The 20,143-nt window shown below is 42.0% G+C and overlaps 1 protein-coding gene and 1 pseudogene across 1 annotated transcript in view; both read left to right on the forward strand.

The window, feature by feature from the left end:
- The window catches only part of LOC142451656 (antigen WC1.1-like), a 208,777-nt gene that overhangs the window by 155,877 nt on the left and 32,757 nt on the right, over positions 1 to 20,143 (forward strand). Inside the window, exons 15-18 of the mRNA XM_075553369.1 lie at positions 5,552 to 5,864; positions 11,415 to 11,507; positions 11,585 to 11,899; positions 18,882 to 19,196. Coding sequence (XP_075409484.1) covers positions 5,552 to 5,864; positions 11,415 to 11,507; positions 11,585 to 11,899; positions 18,882 to 19,196 — 1,036 coding nt within the window. The remainder of the gene's footprint in view (positions 1 to 5,551; positions 5,865 to 11,414; positions 11,508 to 11,584; positions 11,900 to 18,881; positions 19,197 to 20,143) is intronic.
- Positions 16,730 to 17,467, forward strand: LOC142450318 (E3 ubiquitin-protein ligase MARCHF2 pseudogene; annotated as a pseudogene).

A 20,143-nucleotide genomic window follows, 5' to 3' on the forward strand; every position in this document is an offset into this window, starting at 1 on the left:
TTTGTTTTTGAAATATCCTTTCTTTTCGAAAGGATATTTGCAAACCACCACACTCACTCCCTGAGTGATAAGAGCCTACAGGAGGGAGGAAGAGTGGAACTGTCCTTTCACCTCACTTTGAGCTCCAGTTGAGTTGAGGGTTTCTGTCCACAAAGACAGAGGACACTTCTTTGCACAGAGTTGGTAGGAAGAGAGTATTCCACTTAATTAATCAGACAAGAGTAAGACCGAAGTGTTCAAAATGTCTTGGCTGTAAGGACCAGAAACCTATTTGAAATTCTCTGATACATAAGATTCTCCTTCCACTATTTCCAGAATAGAATATCTCCCTCTTAAAATGTTTTTTTAGAAAGAACAGCCAGTGATCTCAAATATGGAGGGACATTCATCCAAGCACTTCCATGTCAGGAAAAGATGTAATAAATATGAACTGGTATGTGTTCTTATAAGATAATAAAAAGTCGATACATAATGCTTCCAGGGATATAAGAGAAGAGAATATCATGGGTGTTTTGCTTTGTGTTTTTTACTAAAAAGCAGGTAAAGGCACTAGCAAAACTTTTGAAGAAGATGAAAATCACTTGTAGAATCTGTGGATGGAAGCAGGGGCAGCTGACAAAAGGTACCTAGGGCTTCTCTGTGGACACTGATGGCCAGGGGTAGTGTAGAGGATATAAGGGGTGAATTTATGTGAATTCTCTAGGGATCATTGCATGGAATTAAAAATACTGTGTGCTGAGACTGGGGTAATATCCTATTGATGAAATTTGATTGGATAAGTTGCCTAAGAACAACCCCACTTGAAGAAAGCTAATAGAACTTGGTTATCAAAAGATATAGTGTCTGTGGTCTTAAAGACTTGAAAGGAAACAAGCAGCCATCTAGCTGAGAAGCAACAAAGCCCACATGGAAAAACACACCAGCATGAGTGATCACGAGGTGTTGACCTTGTCAGTTTTTAGGTATAAAAAGATCCAAACAAACAATTATATTGATGTCAAAAAGGGGGATTGGAGTGGAGACATAAATCCCATCTGTACACAATTGAATATCCCCTCACAGAATGGTTACAAGGAAGGGACGATTCGACCAGGGTGCAGTATAGCACCAACGAAACACACATCATTCCTCTAGTTCCTGAATGCTTCCTCCCCACATTACCATGACTCAGTCCTACCTTACAAATCTGGCTAAACTGGAGTAGACACATTGGTACAGATAAAAGCCTTCGACACATGGAATTCAGGATGGATAAAACCCTCAGAAACAGTAGTGGGAATAGTAATATCATGAAGGCATGGGAATGGAGGGAGCTGGGGGTGGGAGGGGACCCATCATAAGGTTGGATATATAGCAACCCCCAGGGGGATAAGTAACAGAAAGGTGAGTGGATTAAGACAAGGGACAGTGTAAGGCACGAAATGACAACAATAATATATAATTGATGAAGATTTCATAAAGGTAGGAGGGTGGGAAATAGGGAAGAGGAGTGATAGCAAGGGATCAGGTAGAAACAAATTGTTTTGGAAATACAGATGGCAACATATGTAAAAGTGTGCTTAATACCACGGAATGATGGATTGTTATAATATTTAAGACCCCCAATAAAATGATTAATTTAAATAAATTATATATATATGCATCAATATCTTTTAAAAAATTCATCCACCCCTACCTTGAAGTGCCACGCATGTTCACCTACACTCTGCTTCCACAATTCGTACTGTTTTGCAAACAAGGTGCTTGTTATTTGCCATAATCTCTTTGTTTACATTACTAGCATTAACATGCTAGTTTTCTTTTTGTTCTTCTTGGTTAACCTTTTTTGGAGTTTATCAATTTTACTAATTTTCTCAACTAGTCAATTTTTTAAATTTAGCCATTTCATTGATATATTGACCTGCAATTCACATATCATACAATAATTCAAATATATTGGAAAGGGTTATGCAACCATTATTACATTAATTTAAACCTTCCCATGCTCTTATACTTATTATTATTAGTTCTCCATTTCCCTCAAACCCAAGAAATTATTAATGCAGCTACTGGCTCTAAAAATTTACCTATTGTGTTCGGCATTATGTTTGTCCAGGTAGACTAGTGAAACAAATCCATGTGCTTCTGGTGTGTGAATAAGAGTTTTATATAAAGGGTAATTGTGCATTAAGAAACCATCCCAACCCGGTCCAGTCCAAGCACACAGGTCTCATATTAGTGCATATACCCGATACCAATCTATAAAGTCCTCTTCAGACTCATGAAATACATGAAGTGGCACTGAATACAAGAGGATCACAGGCCAGTGGGTATAAAGTCTTTGCATCCAGTGGCATGTTAAGCATCTCAGCACTGCCAGGGGTCTCCACGTGGCTTCTTCAGGTCCAGGGTTCTGGATACATCAAGGTAGGTCCATGTGGCTTCTCTTCAGGGATGTCTCACAGGGAGCCAGCCTTGTCAGTAGAGAGTCTCCAACAATTGAGCCGCTCATGCCACCTTAGAGGAAAATTCAGCTTTCCCAAAATTCTCAGGAGAAAGCAATGCCCACACAGAAGCCTCATTGGCTATGATAAAATTTCCTGACTAGACTCCACCCCTTCACTCTTAATCCTCTCAAGTCTCAAATTGACACCAGATTAGGTAACTACCACAGCCAGGGTTGACTAGAGAAACAAATTCAGAGACACTTAGATATGTAGATCAAGAAAATATCCCAGCCCAGTCTAGATAAAGTCCATAAGTCCAAGATGAGTCCATAAGTTCAATACTAGACAATAAGTCCCTTATCAGACTCACTCAGTCACGTGCAATGATGCAGAATGCAGGAATATCAAGGCTGGTGCATGCTAAGGTGTGGGGATTCAACAGCGGAGGCCGAACCACAGAGGTTGCAGGTATCAGAGTTGCTCACCAGCAGGAGGGTGAAGGCACAGACAGAGAGGGGAGGTTCCCAACACCCTTCTTATGAAAAAGCCGCACCCTCAAGGAGACACCATCCTGGCTGTGACATGACTGACAGGCCAGACTCGACCCCTACACTTTAGGTATCATGTTGACATGAAATTATGTAACTACCACACCTATCCTGGATTTCATATAAAGAGTGTGCAACAACACAGAACAATAAATAGGTAAATAGACAGAAAGACAGAGAGACAGACAGACAGACAGACAGACAGACAGACAGACAGACAGATAGATAGATAGATAGATAGATAGATAGATAGATAGATAGATAGATAGATAGCAAAAGAGAAAACTCAGTTGAAAAGTACATATCTAACTTTCTGAGAAGTGGCCAGCTTTTTCTAAGAAACATAAACTTATATGCAAAATATCAATGGAAAAAGATTAGAATTTCCACACATTTTTGCCAACATTTGTTATTGTCTGTGCTCTCTACTAGGAGTTATGAAGTAATAGCTTATACTAGTGTTTATTCACATATCATGCAATCTAATCATTCAATCATAGTAAGGAGATTTGTGCAATCATCACCACAATCAATTTCAGAATATTTTCTTCCCTTACTCATTGTTGTTCACTCCCCATTTCCCTCCATCTGCTCTGCTTTGCCCCTAGCAATTAGTGTCTGTATGGATCTACCCCTATTGAGTTTCTCATACAGAAAAAACACAAAACATAACACAATCATACAAAATCCTACTGAGAAAACAAACAATAGCAATGACTACATAAAACATACATACAAAAACCTCAAAGAGAAAGTAAAAAAAATATTAAAAACCGAAATAACGTTAAAGTAGTTCAAAGGGAGATCAAATGATAAGGTTTTAGGTTTTAACCTAACTATATTGACTTTACATTGCTCTCTGTCTGGTAGCAGGCTATCCACATCCCTCGATTATGGTCAGAGGGCGTTCACTGGAGACTCCGTCCACGTGAGGGTCCTGCAAGTGTACTAGGACCTTACCCTGTCATCCACAGTCTTCTGCAAACCGGGTGTTCAGAATTTAAGCTCTGATACTACTTGCTCCTTCAGATTTGTTTTTGATTATTTACACTCTTTGGATGACATAGGCTGGTGTGATTCTTCCATGTGGACGTAGCTGATGGTCACTTAGAGAGCAGCTTCTTGGAAGACAAGCCTGTAAGACTCCAGACACTGTTCTTGCTGATAGCTCTGCACCGCACCATCTTGTTTCCTCACCACACTCTGCTGTACACCCATACCTTCATTGACCTCTGCATGAAGGCGGCCGTGAACCTGGGCCATGTCATAAGAATTCATTGTTTTTATCTGCCCAATTCCATTAATATATCTAATGTTTGCATATGTGTCTGGTTTATCTAACAGGCATCATTATCATTTCATAATAGAAATCAATATTAATCATTCACAAATGCAGAACCAGGCCACCTAGTTTAAAGCATGTTGTAAGAAAGCAAGTTCAAAGAGAAAGAAAATGTCTAGAAATTATGATGGCAACATATGTACAAATATTCTTTATATGATTAATGTATGGAATTTTATAAATGCTCAAGGAGCCTCCAATAAAATGTTTTAAAATAAACAATTACAAGTAAGACCAACTCCCCAAAGAACAAAAGTGCATATTACAATAGTAATATATGTAAAAGTGATAGACAGTAAATATATGGTAGCTCCAGACCACTATTCATTGTTGGTCTTGTTAGTTGCCATTAAGTTGCTTCCAACCCATTACGACCTTATGCACCAAACATTGATTGTTCCTGCTATGTCCTCACAATTTTCCTTATGCTTGAGCCGATTATTGCACCCACTGTCTCAGTCATCTTGAGGACCTTCCTCTTATGTGTTTCCCTCCTACTTACCAAACATGATGTCATCTCCAAGGACTGGTCTCTCCTAACAAAATGTCTGATGTATATAAGACAAAGGTTTGCCATCCTTGCTCTGAGGGGCACTCTGGCTGTACGTATTCCAAGACAGATTGATTGGTCCTTTTAGCAGTCCTGGTTACTTTCAATATTCCTCACCCGTACTACATATTCAACTGCATTGATTCTTCTCCGATCTTCCTTATTCAATGTCCAACTTTTACATGCACAAGAAGTCAAACTCTATCACTGCTTCTGAGTCAATACTGACTCATAGTGAACCCCCTGTGGGTTTCAGAGACTCCAACTGTTTATAAGGAGAGTAGAATGCCCAGTCTTCCTCCCACGGAGCTGCTAATGGTTCCAACTGCCAACCATGTAAGTCACAGCCCAATGTTTGCAAACTAAACCACATATGAGCCTCCAGAAAATACCATGTCTTGGGTCAAGCATAACACCCTTACTGTTTAATGCTCTGAAAAGGTCTTGTGCAGACAATTACCATTTAATTTGCTATTTTCAGTGTTACTGACTTAGATCATTTTGTGTCTGTAGGAAATCACACTGATATGGCACCAAGGTGCAATGACTTCACGTCTGACCCAGTGGATTCCTCAACCTTAAGGAATAGTACTGTTAATTGCTCAGGTGAGCATTCCCAAAAGAAGGACAGCCCTTCTCATGTCTGTATAAATCTCTCCACTGACTTGACTCTCTCTCCTCAGAGAGCAGACAACTCCGCCTGGTCAACGGGGACAGTCGCTGTTCAGGGAGAGTGGAGATCTATTACCAAGAACACTGGGGCACCATCTGTGATGACGGCTGGAACATGCAGGATGCCCAGGTGGTGTGTAGACAGCTCGGCTGTGGAGAAGCCCTCGCAGTCATGCCTCAGGCTCACTTTGGTGCAGGATCAGGCCCTATCTGGCTGGACGACCTGGGATGCACAGGAATGGAGTCTCATGTGTGGTCATGCCCATCCAGTGGCCGGGGGCAGAATGACTGCAATCACAAAGAAGATGCAGGAGTTTTCTGCACAGGTATGGTTATTGTCTTGTCCACTGACTGGGAGGTTGGACAGTTCCAGAGCAACATATAGCTTGACTATTGTGTGATTGATTAACCACAGTGTGTGAAACACACTCTTGGTGTAATGGCTCACAGCATCAATGAAGAACAATCTTCCCACGTGTGGTAAGCTGCTGGTGTTTCCTTCTCCAGTGGTCTTGACTAACAAAATAGTACACTCTAGGATTTTCCTAATCAAAATAATTTCGTAAATTTGTTTTTAAAATTTCCTTTCTATTTGAATGGATATTTGCAAACCACCGCACTCACTCCCTGAGTGTCAAAAGCCTACAGGAGGGAAGGAGCAGAGTGGATCTGTGCTTTCACCTCACTTTGAGGCCCCGTTGAGTTGAGGGTTTCTGTCCACAAAGAGGGAGGACACTGCTTTGCACAGAGTTGATAGGAAGAGTGTATTCCACTTAATTAATCAGACAAGAGTCAGACCGAAGTGTTCAAAAAGTCTTGGCTGTAAGGACCAGAAACCTATTTGAAATTCTCTGAGACATAGGATTCTCCTTCCACTATTTCGAGAATAGAATCTATCCCTCTTAAAATATTTTTTAGAAAGAACAGCCAGTGATCTCAAATATGGAGGGACATTCATCCAAGCACTTCCATGTCAGTAAAAGATGTAATAAATATGAACTGGTATGTGTTCTTATAAGATAATAAAAAGTTGATACATAATGTTTCCAGGGATATAAGAGAAGAGAATATCATGGGTATTTTGCTTTGTGTTTTTTACTAAAAAGCGAGTAAAGGCACAAGCAAAACTTTTGAACAAGGTGAAAATCACTTGTAGAATCTGTGGATGGAAGCAGGGGCAGCTGACAAAAGGTACCTAGGGCTTCTCTGTGGACAATGATGGCCAGGGGTAGTGTAGAGGATATGAGGGGCGAATTTATGTGAATTCTCTAGGGATCATTGCATGGAATTAAAAAGACTGTGTGCTGAGACTGGGGTAATATCCTATTGATGAAATTTGATTGGATAAGTTGCCTAAGAACAACCCCACTTGAAGAAAGCTAATAGAACTTGGTTATCAAAAGATATAGTGTCTGTGGTCTTAAAGACTTGAAAGGAAACAAGCAGCCATCTAGCTGAGAAGCAACAAAGCCCACATGGAAAAACACACCAGCATGAGTGATCACGAGGTGTTGACCTTGTCAGTTTTTAGGTATAAAAAGATCCAAACAAACAATTATATTGATGTCAAAAAGAGGGATTGGATTGGAGACATAAATCCCATCTGTACACAATTGAATATCCCCTCACAGAATGGTTACAAGGAAGGGACGATTCAACCAGGTTGCAGTATAACACCAACGAAACACACATCATTCCTCTAGTTCCTGAATGCTTCCTCCCCACATTACCATGACTCAGTCCTACCTTACAAATCTGGCTAAACTGGAGTACACACATTGGTACAGATAAAAGCCTTCGACACATGGAATTCAGGATGGATAAAACCCTCAGAAACAGTAGTGGGAATAGTAATATCATGAAGGCATGGGAATGGAGGGGGCTGGGGGTGGGAGGGGACCCATCATAAGGTTGGATATATAGCAACCCCCAGGGGGACAAATAACAGAAAGGTGAGTGAATTAAGACAAGGGACAGTGTAAGGAACGAAATGACAACAATAATATATAATTGATGAAGATTTCATAAAGGTAGGAGGGTGGGAAGTGGGGAAGAGGAGTGATAGCAAGGGCTCAGGTAGAAACAAATTGTTTTGGAAATGCAGATGGCAATGTATGTAAAAGTGTGCTTAATACCACGGAATGATGGATTGTTATAATATTTAAGACCCCCAATAAAATGATTAATTTAAATAAATTATATATATGCATCAATATCTTAAAAAAAAATTCATCCACCCCTACCTTGAAGTGCCACGCATGTTCACCTACACTCTGCTTCCACAATTCTTATTGTTTTGCAAACAATGTGCTTGTTATTTGCCATAATCTCTTTGTTTACATTACTAGCATTAACATGCTAGTTTTCTTTTTGTTCTTCTTGGTTAACCTTTTTTGGAGTTTATCAATTTTACTGATTTTCGCAACTAGTCAATTTTTTAAATTTAGCCATTTCATTGATATATTGACCTGCAATTCACATATCATACAATAATTCAAATATATTGGAAAGGGTTATGCAACCATTATTACATTAATTTAAACCTTCCCATGCTCTTATACTTATTATTATTAGTTCTCCATTTCCCTCAAACCCAAGAAATTATTAATGCAGCTACTGGCTCTAAAAATTTACCTATTGTGTTAGGCAGTATGTTTGTCCAGGTAGACTAGAGAAACAAATCCATGTGCTTCTCATGTGTGTATAAGAGTTTTATATAAAAGGTAATTGTACATTAAGAAACCATCCCAACCCGGTCCAGTCCAAGCACACAGGTCTCATATTAGCACATATGTCCGATACCAATCTATAAAGTCCTCTTCAGACTCATGAAATACATGAAGTGGCACTGAATACAAGAGGATCACAGGCAAGGGTATAAAGTCTTTGCATTCAGTGGCATATTAAGCATCTCAGCACTGCCAGGGTTCTCCACGTGGCTTCTTCAGGTCCAGGGTTCTGGATACATCAGGGTAGGTCCATGTGGCTTCTCTTCAGGGATGTCTCACAGGGAGCCAGCCTTGTCAGTAGAGAGTCTCCAACAATCGAGCTTCTCGCGCCACCTTGGAGGAAAATTCAGCTTTCCCAAAATTCTCAGGAGAAAGCAATGCCCACACAGAAGCCTCATTGCTATGATAAAATTTCCTGACTAGACTCCACCCCTTCACTCTTAATCCTCTCAAGTCTCAAATTGACACCAGATTAAGTAACTACCACAGCCAGGATTGACTAGAGAAACAAATTCAGAGTCACTTAGATATGTAGAAAAAGAAAATATCCCAGCCCAGTTTAGATAAAGTCCATAAGTCCAAGACGAGTCCATAAGTTCAATACTAGACAATAAGTCCCTTATCAGACTCACTCAGCCACGTGCAATGATGCAGAATGCAGGAATATCAAGGCTGGTGCGTGCTAAGGTGTAGGGATTCAACAGCGGAGGCCGAACCACAGAGGTTGCAGGTATCAGAGTGGCTCACCAGCAGGAGGGTGAAGGCACAGACAGAGAGGGGAGGTTCCCAACACCCTCCTTATGAAAAAGCCGCACCCTCAAGGAGACACCATCCAGGCTGTGACATGACTGACAGGCCAGACTCGACCCCTACACTTTAGGTGTCAAGTTGACATGAAATTATGTAACTATCACACCTATCCTGGATTTCATATAAAGATCGGGCAACAACACAGACCAGTAAATAAATAAAAAACAAAAGAGCACAGAGAAAACTCGGTTAAAAAGGATCTATTTAACTTCTTGAGAAGTTTCCAACTGTTTCCAAGAAACAGTTTTACATAAACTTTTATACAAAATATCAATGGAAAAATATCCCATTTCCCCACGCTTTTGCGAACACTTGTTATTGTCTGTGCTCTTTATTAGGAGTTATGAAGTAATGGCTTATACTACTGTTTTCTCACTAATCATGCAATTTAATCATTCTGTCATAGTAAGAAAATCAGTGCAATCATCACCACAATCAATTTGAGAATATTTTCTTCTCTTGATAATTGTTGTCCACTCCCCATTTCCCTCCATCCTCCTCTGCTTTTCCCCTAGCAATTAGTGTCTGTATGGATGTACCTCTTTTGAATTAGTTATACAGAAAAAATAACAAAAGATAACACAATCATACAAAATCCTACAGAGAAAACAAACAATAACAATGACTACATAAAATATGCATACAAAAACCTCAATCAAGGAGAAAACAAAAAAATATTAAAAACTGAAATAACATTAAAATAGGTCAAAAGTGAGATCAAACGATAAGGTTTTAGGTTTTAACCTCACTATATTGACTTTATATTGCTCTCTGTCTGACAGCAGGCTGTGCACATCCCTCGCTTATGGTCAGAGGGCATTCACTGGAGACTCAGACCACGTGAGGATCCTGAAAAGGCACTTGGACCTTCCCCTGTCATCCACAGTCTTCTTCAAACTGGGTGTTCATATTTAAGTTCTAATACCACTTCCTCCTTGAGATTTGGGTTTGATTATTTACAATCTTTGGATGACATAGGCTGGTTTGATTCTTCCATGTGGACTTAGCTGATCCTCACTTAGAGGGCTGCTTCTTGGAAGACAAGCCTGTAAGACTCCAGACGCTGTTCTTGCTGATAGCCCAGCACCGCACCATCTGGTTTCCTCACCACACTCTGCTGTACACCCATACCTTCATTGACCTCTGCATGAAGCAGGCCATGAACCAGGGTCATGTCATAAGAATTCATTGTTTCTATATCTGCCCCAAATCCATGAATAAATCTAAGGTTTGCATATGACCCTGGTTTATCTAATAGACATCATTATCATTTCATAATAGAGATTATTATTAATCATTCACAAAGGCAGATCCAGTTAACAAGATTAATGCATGTTGTAAGAAAGCAGACCAAAGAGAAACAAAATGTCTAGAAATTATGATGGTAATATATGTACAAACATGCTTTAGATGATTGATGTGTGGAATTTTATAAATGCTGTAGGGGCCGCCAATAAAATGTTTAAAAATAAATAGACAATTAAAAGTAAGACCAACTCCCGAAAGAATGAAAGTGCACATTAAAATAGTAATATATGTAAGAGTGATAGACAGTAAATACATGGTAGATCCAGACCACTATTAATTGTTGGTGTTGTTCCTGCCATCGAGTTGGTTCCAACCCATTACAACCTTATGCACAAAACATTGTGGGGCTTGCGAGGTCCTCATGATTTTTCTTATGCTTGAGCCGATTGTTGTACCCACTGTCTCAATCTCCTGGAGGAACTTCCTCTTATGTGTTCCCCTCCTACTTACCAAACATGATGTCATCCTCCAAGGACTGGTCTCTCCTAACAAAATGGCTGATGTATATAAGACAAAGGTTTGCCATCCTTGCCTCTGAGGGGCATTCTGGTTGTACTTATTCCAAGACAGATTGATTGGTCCTTTTAGCAGTCCATGTTACTTTCAATAATCCTCACCCATACTATATATTCAAATGCATTTATTCTTCTCCGATCTTCCTTAGTCAATGTCCAACTTTTACATGCACAAGAAGCCAAACTCTATCACTGCTACTGAGTCAATACTGACTCATAGTGAACCCCCTGTGGGTTTCAGAGACTCCAACTGTTTATAAGGAGAGTAGAAAACCCAGTCTTACTGCCATGGAGCTGCTAGTGTTTCCAACTGCCAACATGTAAGTCACAGCCCAATGTTTACAAACTACACAACATATGAACCTCCGGAAAATACCATGGCTTGGGTCAAGGAAAATTGAATCCTCAAAAAAACACCTTACTGTTTAATACGCTAAAAAGTTCTTCTGCAGCAAATTATGATTTAAGTTTTTATTCTTCAGTGTAATTGACTTAGATCATTTTGGTTATGTAGGAAACCAGACTGAGATGCCACCAAGATGCAATGACTTCATGTCTGACCCAGTGGATTCCACAACCTCAAGGAATAGTGCTGTCAATTGCTCAGGTAAGTATTCCCAAAAGAAGGATAGACCTTCTCATGTCTGTGACAATGTCTCCATTGACTTGACTCTCTCTCCTCAGAGAGCAGACAGCTCCGCCTGGTCAATAGGGACAGTCGCTGTGCAGGGAGAGTGGAGATCTATTACCAAGAATACTGGGGCACCATCTGTGATGACGGTTGGGACATGCAGGAAGCCCAGGTGGTGTGCAGACAGCTCGGCTGTGGAGAAGCCCTTGCAGTCATGCCTCAGGCTCACTTTGGTGCAGGATCAGGCCCTATCTGGCTGGACGACCTGGGATGCACAGGAATGGAGTCTCATGTGTGGTCATGCCCATCCAGTGGCTGGGGGCAGAATGACTGCAATCACAATAAAGACGCAGGAGTCTTCTGCTCAGGTATGGTTATTGTCTTGTCCTCTGACTGGGAGGATGGAAAGTTCCAGAGCAGCACATAGCGTGACTATTTGGGTGATTGATTAACCACAGTGTGTGAAACACAAACTCATGGTCTAAAGGCTCACAGCATCCGTGAAGAACAATCTTCCCACTGAGCGGTGAGCTGCTGGTGTTTCCTTCTCCAGTGGTCTTGACTAACAAAATAGTACACTCCTGTATCTTCCTAAACAAAATCATTTCCTAAATTTGTTTTTGAAATATCCTTTCTTTTCGAAAGGATATTTGCAAACCACCACACTCACTCCCTGAGTGATAAGAGCCTACAGGAGGGAGGAAGAGTGGAACTGTCCTTTCACCTCACTTTGAGCTCCAGTTGAGTTGAGGGTTTCTGTCCACAAAGACAGAGGACACTTCTTTGCACAGAGTTGGTAGGAAGAGAGTATTCCACTTAATTAATCAGACAAGAGTAAGACCGAAGTGTTCTAAATGTCTTGGCTGTAAGGACCAGAAACCTATTTGAAATTCTCTGATACATAGGATTCTCCTTCCACTATTTCCAGAATAGAATCTCTCCCTCTTAAAATGTTTTTTCAGAAAGAACAGCCAGTGATCTCAAATATGGTGGGACATTCATCCAAGCACTTCCATGTCAGGAAAAGATGTAATAAATATGAACTGGTATCTGTTCTTATAAGATAATAAAAAGTCGATACATAATGCTTCCAGGGATATAAGAGAAGAGAATATCATGGGTGTTTTGCTTTGTGCTTTTTACTAAAAAGCAGGTAAAGGCACTAGCAAACCTTTTGAACACGGTGAAAATCATTTGTAGAATCTGTGGATGGAAGCAGGGGCAGCTGACAAAAGGTACCTAGGGCTTCTCTGTGGACACTGATGGCCAGGGGTTGTGTAGAGGATATGAGGGGTGAATTTATGTGAATTCTCTAGGGATCATTGCATGGAATTAAAAAGACTGTGTGCTGAGACTGGGGTAATATCCTATTGATGAAATTTGATTGGATAAGTTGCCTAAGAACAACCCCACTTGAAGAAAGCTAATAGAACTTGGTTATCAAAAGATATAGTGTCTGTGGTCTTAAAGACTTGAAAGGAAACAAGCAGCCATCTAGCTGAGAAGCAACAAAGCCCACATGGAAAAACACACCAGCATGAGTGATCACGAGGTGTTGACCTTGTCAGTTTTTAGGTATAAAAAGATCCAAACAAACAATTATATTGATGTCAAAAAGGGGGATTGGAGTGGAGACATAAATCCCATCTGTACACAATTGAATATCGCCTCACAGAATGGTTACAAGGAAGGGACGATTCAACCAGGGTGCAGTATAGCACCAATGAAACACACATCATTCCTCTAGTTCCTGAATGCTTCCTCCCCACATTACCATGACTCAGTCCTACCTTACAAATCTGGCTAAACTGGAGTACACACATTGGTACAGATAAAAGCCTTCGACACATGGAATTCAGGATGGATAAAACCCTCAGAAACAGTAGTGGGAATAGTAATATCATGAAGGCATGGGAATGGAGGGGGCTGGGGGTGGGAGGGGACCCATCATAAGGTTGGATATATAGCAACCCCCATGGGGACAAATAACAGAAAGGTGAGTGAATTAAGACAAGGGACAGTGTAAGGCACGAAATGACAACAATAATATATAATTGATGAAGATTTCATAAAGGTAGGAGGGTGGGAAGCGGGGAAGAGGAGTGAAACCAAGGGCTCAGGTAGAAACAAATTGTTTTGGAAATGCAGATGGCAACAGATGTAAAAGTGTGCTTAATACCACGGAATGATGGATTGTTACAATATTTAAGACCCCCAATAAAATGATTAATTTAAATAAATTATATATATATGCATCAGTATCTATTTTAAAAATTCATCCACCCCTACCTTGAAGTGCCACGCATGTTCACCTACACTCTGCTTCCACAATTCTTATTGTTTTGCAAACAATGTGCTTGTTATTTGTTTTAATCTCTTTGTTTACATTACTAGCATTAACATGCTAGTTTTCTTTTTGTTCTTCTTGGTTAACCTTTTTTGGAGTTTATCAATTTTACTGATTTTCTCAACTAGTCAATTTTTTAATTTAGCCATTTCATTGATATATTGACCTGCAATTCACATATCATACAATAATTCAAATATATTGGAAAGGGTTATGCAACCATTATTACATTAATTTAAACCTTCCCATGCTCTTATACTTATTATTATTAGTTCTCCATTTCCCTCAAACCCAAGAAATTATTAATGCAGCTACTGGCTCTAAAAATTTACCTATTGTGTTAGGCAGTATGTTTGTCCAGGTAGACTAGAGAAACAAATCCATGTGCTTCTCATGTGTGTATAAGAGTTTTATATAAAAGGTAATTGTACATTAAGAAACCATCCCAACCCGGTCCAGTCCAAGCACACAGGCCTCATATTACCGCATATGTCTGATGCCAATCTATAAAGTCCTCTTCAGACTCATGAAATACATGAAATGGCACTGAATACAGGAGGATCACAGGCCAGTAGGTATAAAGTCTTTGCATCCAGTGGCATGTTAAGCATCTCAGCACTGCCAGGGTTCTCCACGTGGCTTCTTCAGGTCCAGGGTTCTGGATACATCAGGGTAGGTCCATGTGGCTTCTCTTCAGGGATGTCTCACAGGGAGCCAGCCTTGTCAGGAGAGAGTCTCCAACAGTCGAGCCTCTCCCGCCACCATGGAGGAAAATTCAGCATTCCCAAAATTCTCAGGAGAAAGCAATGCCCACACAGAAGCCTCATTGGCTATGATAAAATTTCCTGACTAGATTCCACCCCTTCACTCTTAGTCCTCTCAAGTCCCAAATTGACACCAGATTAGGTAACTACCACAGCCAGGTTTGACTAGAGAAACAAATTCAGAGACACTTAGATATGTAGAAAAAGAAAATATCCCAGCCCAGTCTAGATAAAGTCCATAAGTCCAAGACGAGTCCATAAGTTCAATACTAGACAATAAGTCCCTTATCAGACTCACTCAGCCACGTGCAATGATGCAGAATGCAGGAATATCAAGGCTGGTGCGTGCTAAGGTGTAGGGATTCAACAGCGGAGGCCGAACCACAAAGGTTGCAGGTATCAGAGTGGCTCACCAGCAGGAGGGTGAAGTCACAGACAGAGAGGGGAGGTTCCCAACACACTCCTTATGAAAAAGCCGCACCCTCAAGGAGACACCATCCAGGCTGTGACATGATTGACAGGCTAGACTCCACCCCTACACTTTAGGTATCAAGGTGACATGAAATTATGTAACTACCACACCTATCCTGGATTTCATATGCAGAAGAGCAGGAAATAACACAGAACAATAAATAAATAAATAAATAGATAACAAAACAGAACAGAGAAAACTCAGTTGAAAAGGATCTATTTAACTTCTTGAGAAGTTTCCAACTGTTTCCAAGAAACATAAACTTATATACAAATTATCAATGGGAAAAGATTCCGTTTCCTCACACTTTTGCCAACACTTGTTATTTTCTGTGCTCTTTATTAGGAGTTATGAAGTAATGGCGTGTAGTAGTGTTTTATTCACACATCATGCAGTCTAATCATTCAGTCATAGTAAGGAGATTTGTGCAATCATCACCACAATCAATTTCAGAATATTTTCTTCCCTTACTCATTGTTGTTCACTCACATTTTCCCTCCTCCTCCTCCGCTTTGCCCCTAGCAATGAGTGTCTGTATGGATCTCCTATATTGAATTTCTTATGCAGAGAAAATACAAAACATAACACAATCATACAAAATCCTACAGAGAAAACAAACAATAACAATGACTACATAAAACATACATACAAAAACCTCAATCAAGGAAAATGCAAAAAATATTAAAAACTGAAATAACATTGAAGTAGGTCAAAAGGGAGATTAAACGATAAGGTTTTAGGTTTTAACCTGACTATATTGCCTTTACATTGCTCTCTCTCTGACAGCAGGCTGTGCACATCCCTAACTTATGGTCAGAAGGCGTTCACTGGACACTCAGTCCACTGAGGACCCTGAAAAGGCACTTGGACCTTCCCCTGTCATCCACAGTCTTCTGCAAACCGGGTATTCAGAATTTAAGCTCTGATACCACTTCCTCCTTCAGATTTGGGTTTGATTATTTACAATCTTTGGATGACATAGGCTGGTGTGCTTCTTCCATGTGGACTTAGCTGATCCTCACTTAGAGGGCTGCTTCTTGGAAGACAAGCCTGTAAGACTTCAGATACTGTTCTTGCTGATAGCCCAGCACCGCACCATCTGGTTTCCTCACCACACTCTGCTGTACACTGATACCTTCATTGACCTCTGCATGAAGGCGGCCATGAACCTGGGCCACGTCATAAGAATTCATTGTTTTTATATCTGCCCCCAATCCATTAATAAGTCTAAGGTTTGCATATGTGTCTGGTTTATCTGAGAGACATCCTTATCATTTCATAATAGAGATCAATATTAATCATTCACAAAGGCAGAACCAGGCCAACAAGATTAATGCATGTCCTAAGAAAGCAAGTCCAAATAGAAAGTACTTGTTTAGAAATCATGATGTCAACATATGTACAAATATGCTTTATACAAATGTTGTATGGAATTTTATAAAAGCTGAAGGAGCCAGAGCTAGCTGCGCTGATGGGACGGGACTACAAGGCCAGGACAGGGGCCGGGGAGAGCGGAGGGGCCTGCGAGGCCGCCTGGCCTGGCCTCAAAGCAACCTCTCCCCCGGCTCCCTGAACCATGGGCCTCGGGCCCTGAGGACGAGGCCCTCCTGGTGCAATGACAACAGGAGACTGCTGCCACCTCCCTTGCTCCCTGTGGGACTGCTCCGGCAGCCCGGCCCTCACCAAGGTCGTGGAGTCCACAGGCCTCGCGCCACCCCAGTATGTGGCGCAGGTGACCTCCAGGGACGGCAGGCTCCTCTCGACTGTCATCCGAGCCTTGGACACACCGAGCAATGGCCCCTTCTGCCGGATCTGCCACATGGGGGGCAACGAGAAGAGCCTGCTGTCGACGTGTGGCTGCGCTGGCACACTGGGCGCCGTGCACAAGAGCTGCCTGGAAAGGTGGCTGTCCTCGTCCAACACCAGCTACTGTGAGCTGTGCCATACACAGTTTGCGGTGGAGAAGCGGCCGCGGCCCCCACCGAGTGGCTGAAGGACCCCGGGCCCCGGACGGAGAAGCGGACTCTGCTGGGACATGGCGTGCTTCCTGTTCATCACGCCTCTGGCCGCCGTCTCCGGCTGGCTGTGCCTGCGCGGAGCCCAGGACCACCTCCGCCTGCACAGCCGGCTGGAGGCCGTGGGGCTCATCGCCCTCACCATCGTTCTTTTCACCATCTACGTCCGCTGGACGCTGGTCTCCTTCCGCTACCATTGCCAGCTGTACTCCGAGTGGAGAAAGACCAACCAGAAAGTCCACCTGAATCTCCGTAACACCGAGGGCTTCCAGGGCACCACGCATTCCCCACTGGCAGCTGGACTCCTGAAGGAGGTGGCCGAGGAGACACCCGTATGACAGGCGGGAGGCAGGCAAGGGCCCTGCAGCAAGAGGCCAGCGGCAGCTGGGGACACCCTGGCGTTGGCAAGGACGGAACCGCTTCCTCGGCCCAGAGCTGCGAAGCGGAGCCTCTGCTGGGTGGTCTGACGGGACCACGTGGCCCTCTTTTTGCACAGGCAAAGGACAGAGGGATGTGGCTTCAAGCTTCACGTCGAGCAAGCCCCCGTTTCCTCTGGCAGCCTTAGCTGAGGAGCAGGCAAGTACCAGCAAGCTCCTTGCGCTTTTCTGCCCCTGGAGAACTTGCTCCCCTGGCGTCCTTGACCTATGAAGTTGCACCCTCTTCTCCCAAGCGCACCCCGAGTGAATAAAGGGAGCCACTGCTCATCTGTAAAAAAAAAAAAAAGCTGAAGGAGCCTCCTCTAAAATGATAAAAATAAATAAACAATTAAAAAAGTAAGACCAACTCCCGGAAGAAAGCGGACATTAAAATAGTTATATACGTAAAAGTGATAGACAGTAAATATATGGTAGCTCCAGACCACTATTCATGGTTGGTGTTGTTAGTTGCCATCGAGTTGACAACCCATGACAACCGTATGCACAAAACATTGTCTGTTCCTGCGAGGTCCTCACGATTTTTCTTACGTCTGTGCCGATTGTTGCACCCACTGTCTCAGTCTCCTTGAGGACTTTCCTCTTATGTGCTTCCCTCCTACTTACCAAACATGATGTCATCCTCCAAGGACTGATGTATATAAGACAAAGGTTTGCCATCCTTGCTCTGAGGGGCACTCTGGCTGTACTTATTCCAAGACAGATAGATTTGTCCTTTTAGCAGTCCATGTTACTGTCAATATTCCTCACACGTACTACATATTCAAATGCAGTGATTCTTCTCTGATCTTCCTTATTCAGTGTCCAACTTTTACATGCACAAGAAGTCAAACTCTATCACTGCTACTGAGTCAATACCGACTCATAGTGAACCCCTGTGGGTTTCAGAGACTACAACTGTTTATAAGGAGAGTAGAAAGCCCAGTCTTCCTCCCATGGAGCTGCTAGTGGTTCCAACTGCCAACCATGTAAGTCAGAGCGCAAAGTTTACAAACTACGTCACATATGAGACTACAGAAAATACCATGGCTTGGGTCAAGCACATAATACACTTGCTGTTTAATATTCTAAAAAGGTGTTGTGCAGCAAATTACGATTTAAGTTGTTATTCTTCAAGGTTACTGACTTGGATCATTTTGTGTCCGTAGGAAACCAGACTGAGATGCCACCAAGATGCAATGACTTCATGTCTGACCCAGTGAATTCCACAACCTCAAGGAATAGTGTTGTCAATTGCTCAGGTAAGTATTCCCAGAGGAAGGATAGCCCTTCTCATGTCTGTGTAAATGTCTCCACTGACTTGACTCTCTCTTCTCAGAGAGCAGACAGCTCCGCCTGGTCAACGGGGACAGTCGCTGTGCAGGGAGAGTGGAGATCTATTACCAAGGTTACTGGGGCACCATTTGTAGTGTTGGCTGGGACATGAAGGATGCCCAGGTGGTGTGCAGACAGCTCGGCTGTGGAGAAGCTCTCGCAATCATGCCTTGGGCTCTCTTTGGTGTGGGATCAGGCCCTATCTGGCTGGACAAACTGGGATGCAGAGGAATGGAGTCTCATGTGTGGTCATGCCCATCCAGTGGCTGGGGGCAGCACTACTGCGATCACAGCTATGACACAGGAGTCTTCTGCTCAGGTATGGTTATTTTCTCGTCCGTTGACTGGGAGGATGGAAAGTTCCAGAGCAACACATAGCTTGACTATTTGGGTGATTGATTAACCACAGTGTCTGAAACACAAACTCATGGTCTCTGATTGCTCACAGCCTCTGTGCAGAATAAACTTCCCACTCGGTGGTAAACTGCTGGTGTTTCCTTCTCCAGGGTGTTGACTAAAAAAATAGTACACTCTAGTGTTTTCCTAAACAAAATTATTTCCTATATTTGCTTTTATAATTTTCTTTCTATTAGAATGCACATTTCAAAACCACTACACTCACTCCCTGAGTGACAAGAGCCTCCACGAGGGAAGGAGGAGAGTGGACTGCCTTTTCACCTCACTTTGAGGCCCAGTTCAGTTGAGGGTTTCTGTCCACATAGAGGGAGGACAGTGCTTTGCACAGAGTTGGTAGGAAGAGAGTATTCCACTTAATAAATCAGATAATAGTCAGACCAGAGTGTTCAGAATATCTTGGCTGTAAGGACCAGAAAACTATTTGAAATTCTCTGAGACACAGGATTCTCCTTCCACTATTTCCAGAAAAAGATTCTCTCCTTTAAAAAAAGTTTTTAGAAAGAACAGACACTGATCTCATATGTAGAAGGACATTCACTCAAGCCCTTACAGGTCAGTAAAAGATGGAATAAATATGAACTGCTATGTGTTATGATAAGATAATACAAAATTGATACATAACGCTTCCAGGGTATAAGAGAAGAGAGTATCATGAGTGTTTTGCTTTGTGTGTTTTATTAAAAAGCAAGTAAAGACACTAGTAAAACTTTTGAAAAATGTGAAAATCACTTATAGGATCTGTGGATGGATGCAGGGGCAGCTGACAAAAGGTCCCTAGGATTTCTCTGTGGACCTGATAGCCCAGGGGTAGTGTAAAGAATATCAGGGGTGGATTTATGTGAATTCTCT

The sequence above is a fragment of the Tenrec ecaudatus genome, chromosome 6 (assembly GCF_050624435.1).
Source record: "Tenrec ecaudatus isolate mTenEca1 chromosome 6, mTenEca1.hap1, whole genome shotgun sequence".
Classification (NCBI taxonomy): Eukaryota; Metazoa; Chordata; class Mammalia; order Afrosoricida; family Tenrecidae; genus Tenrec; species Tenrec ecaudatus.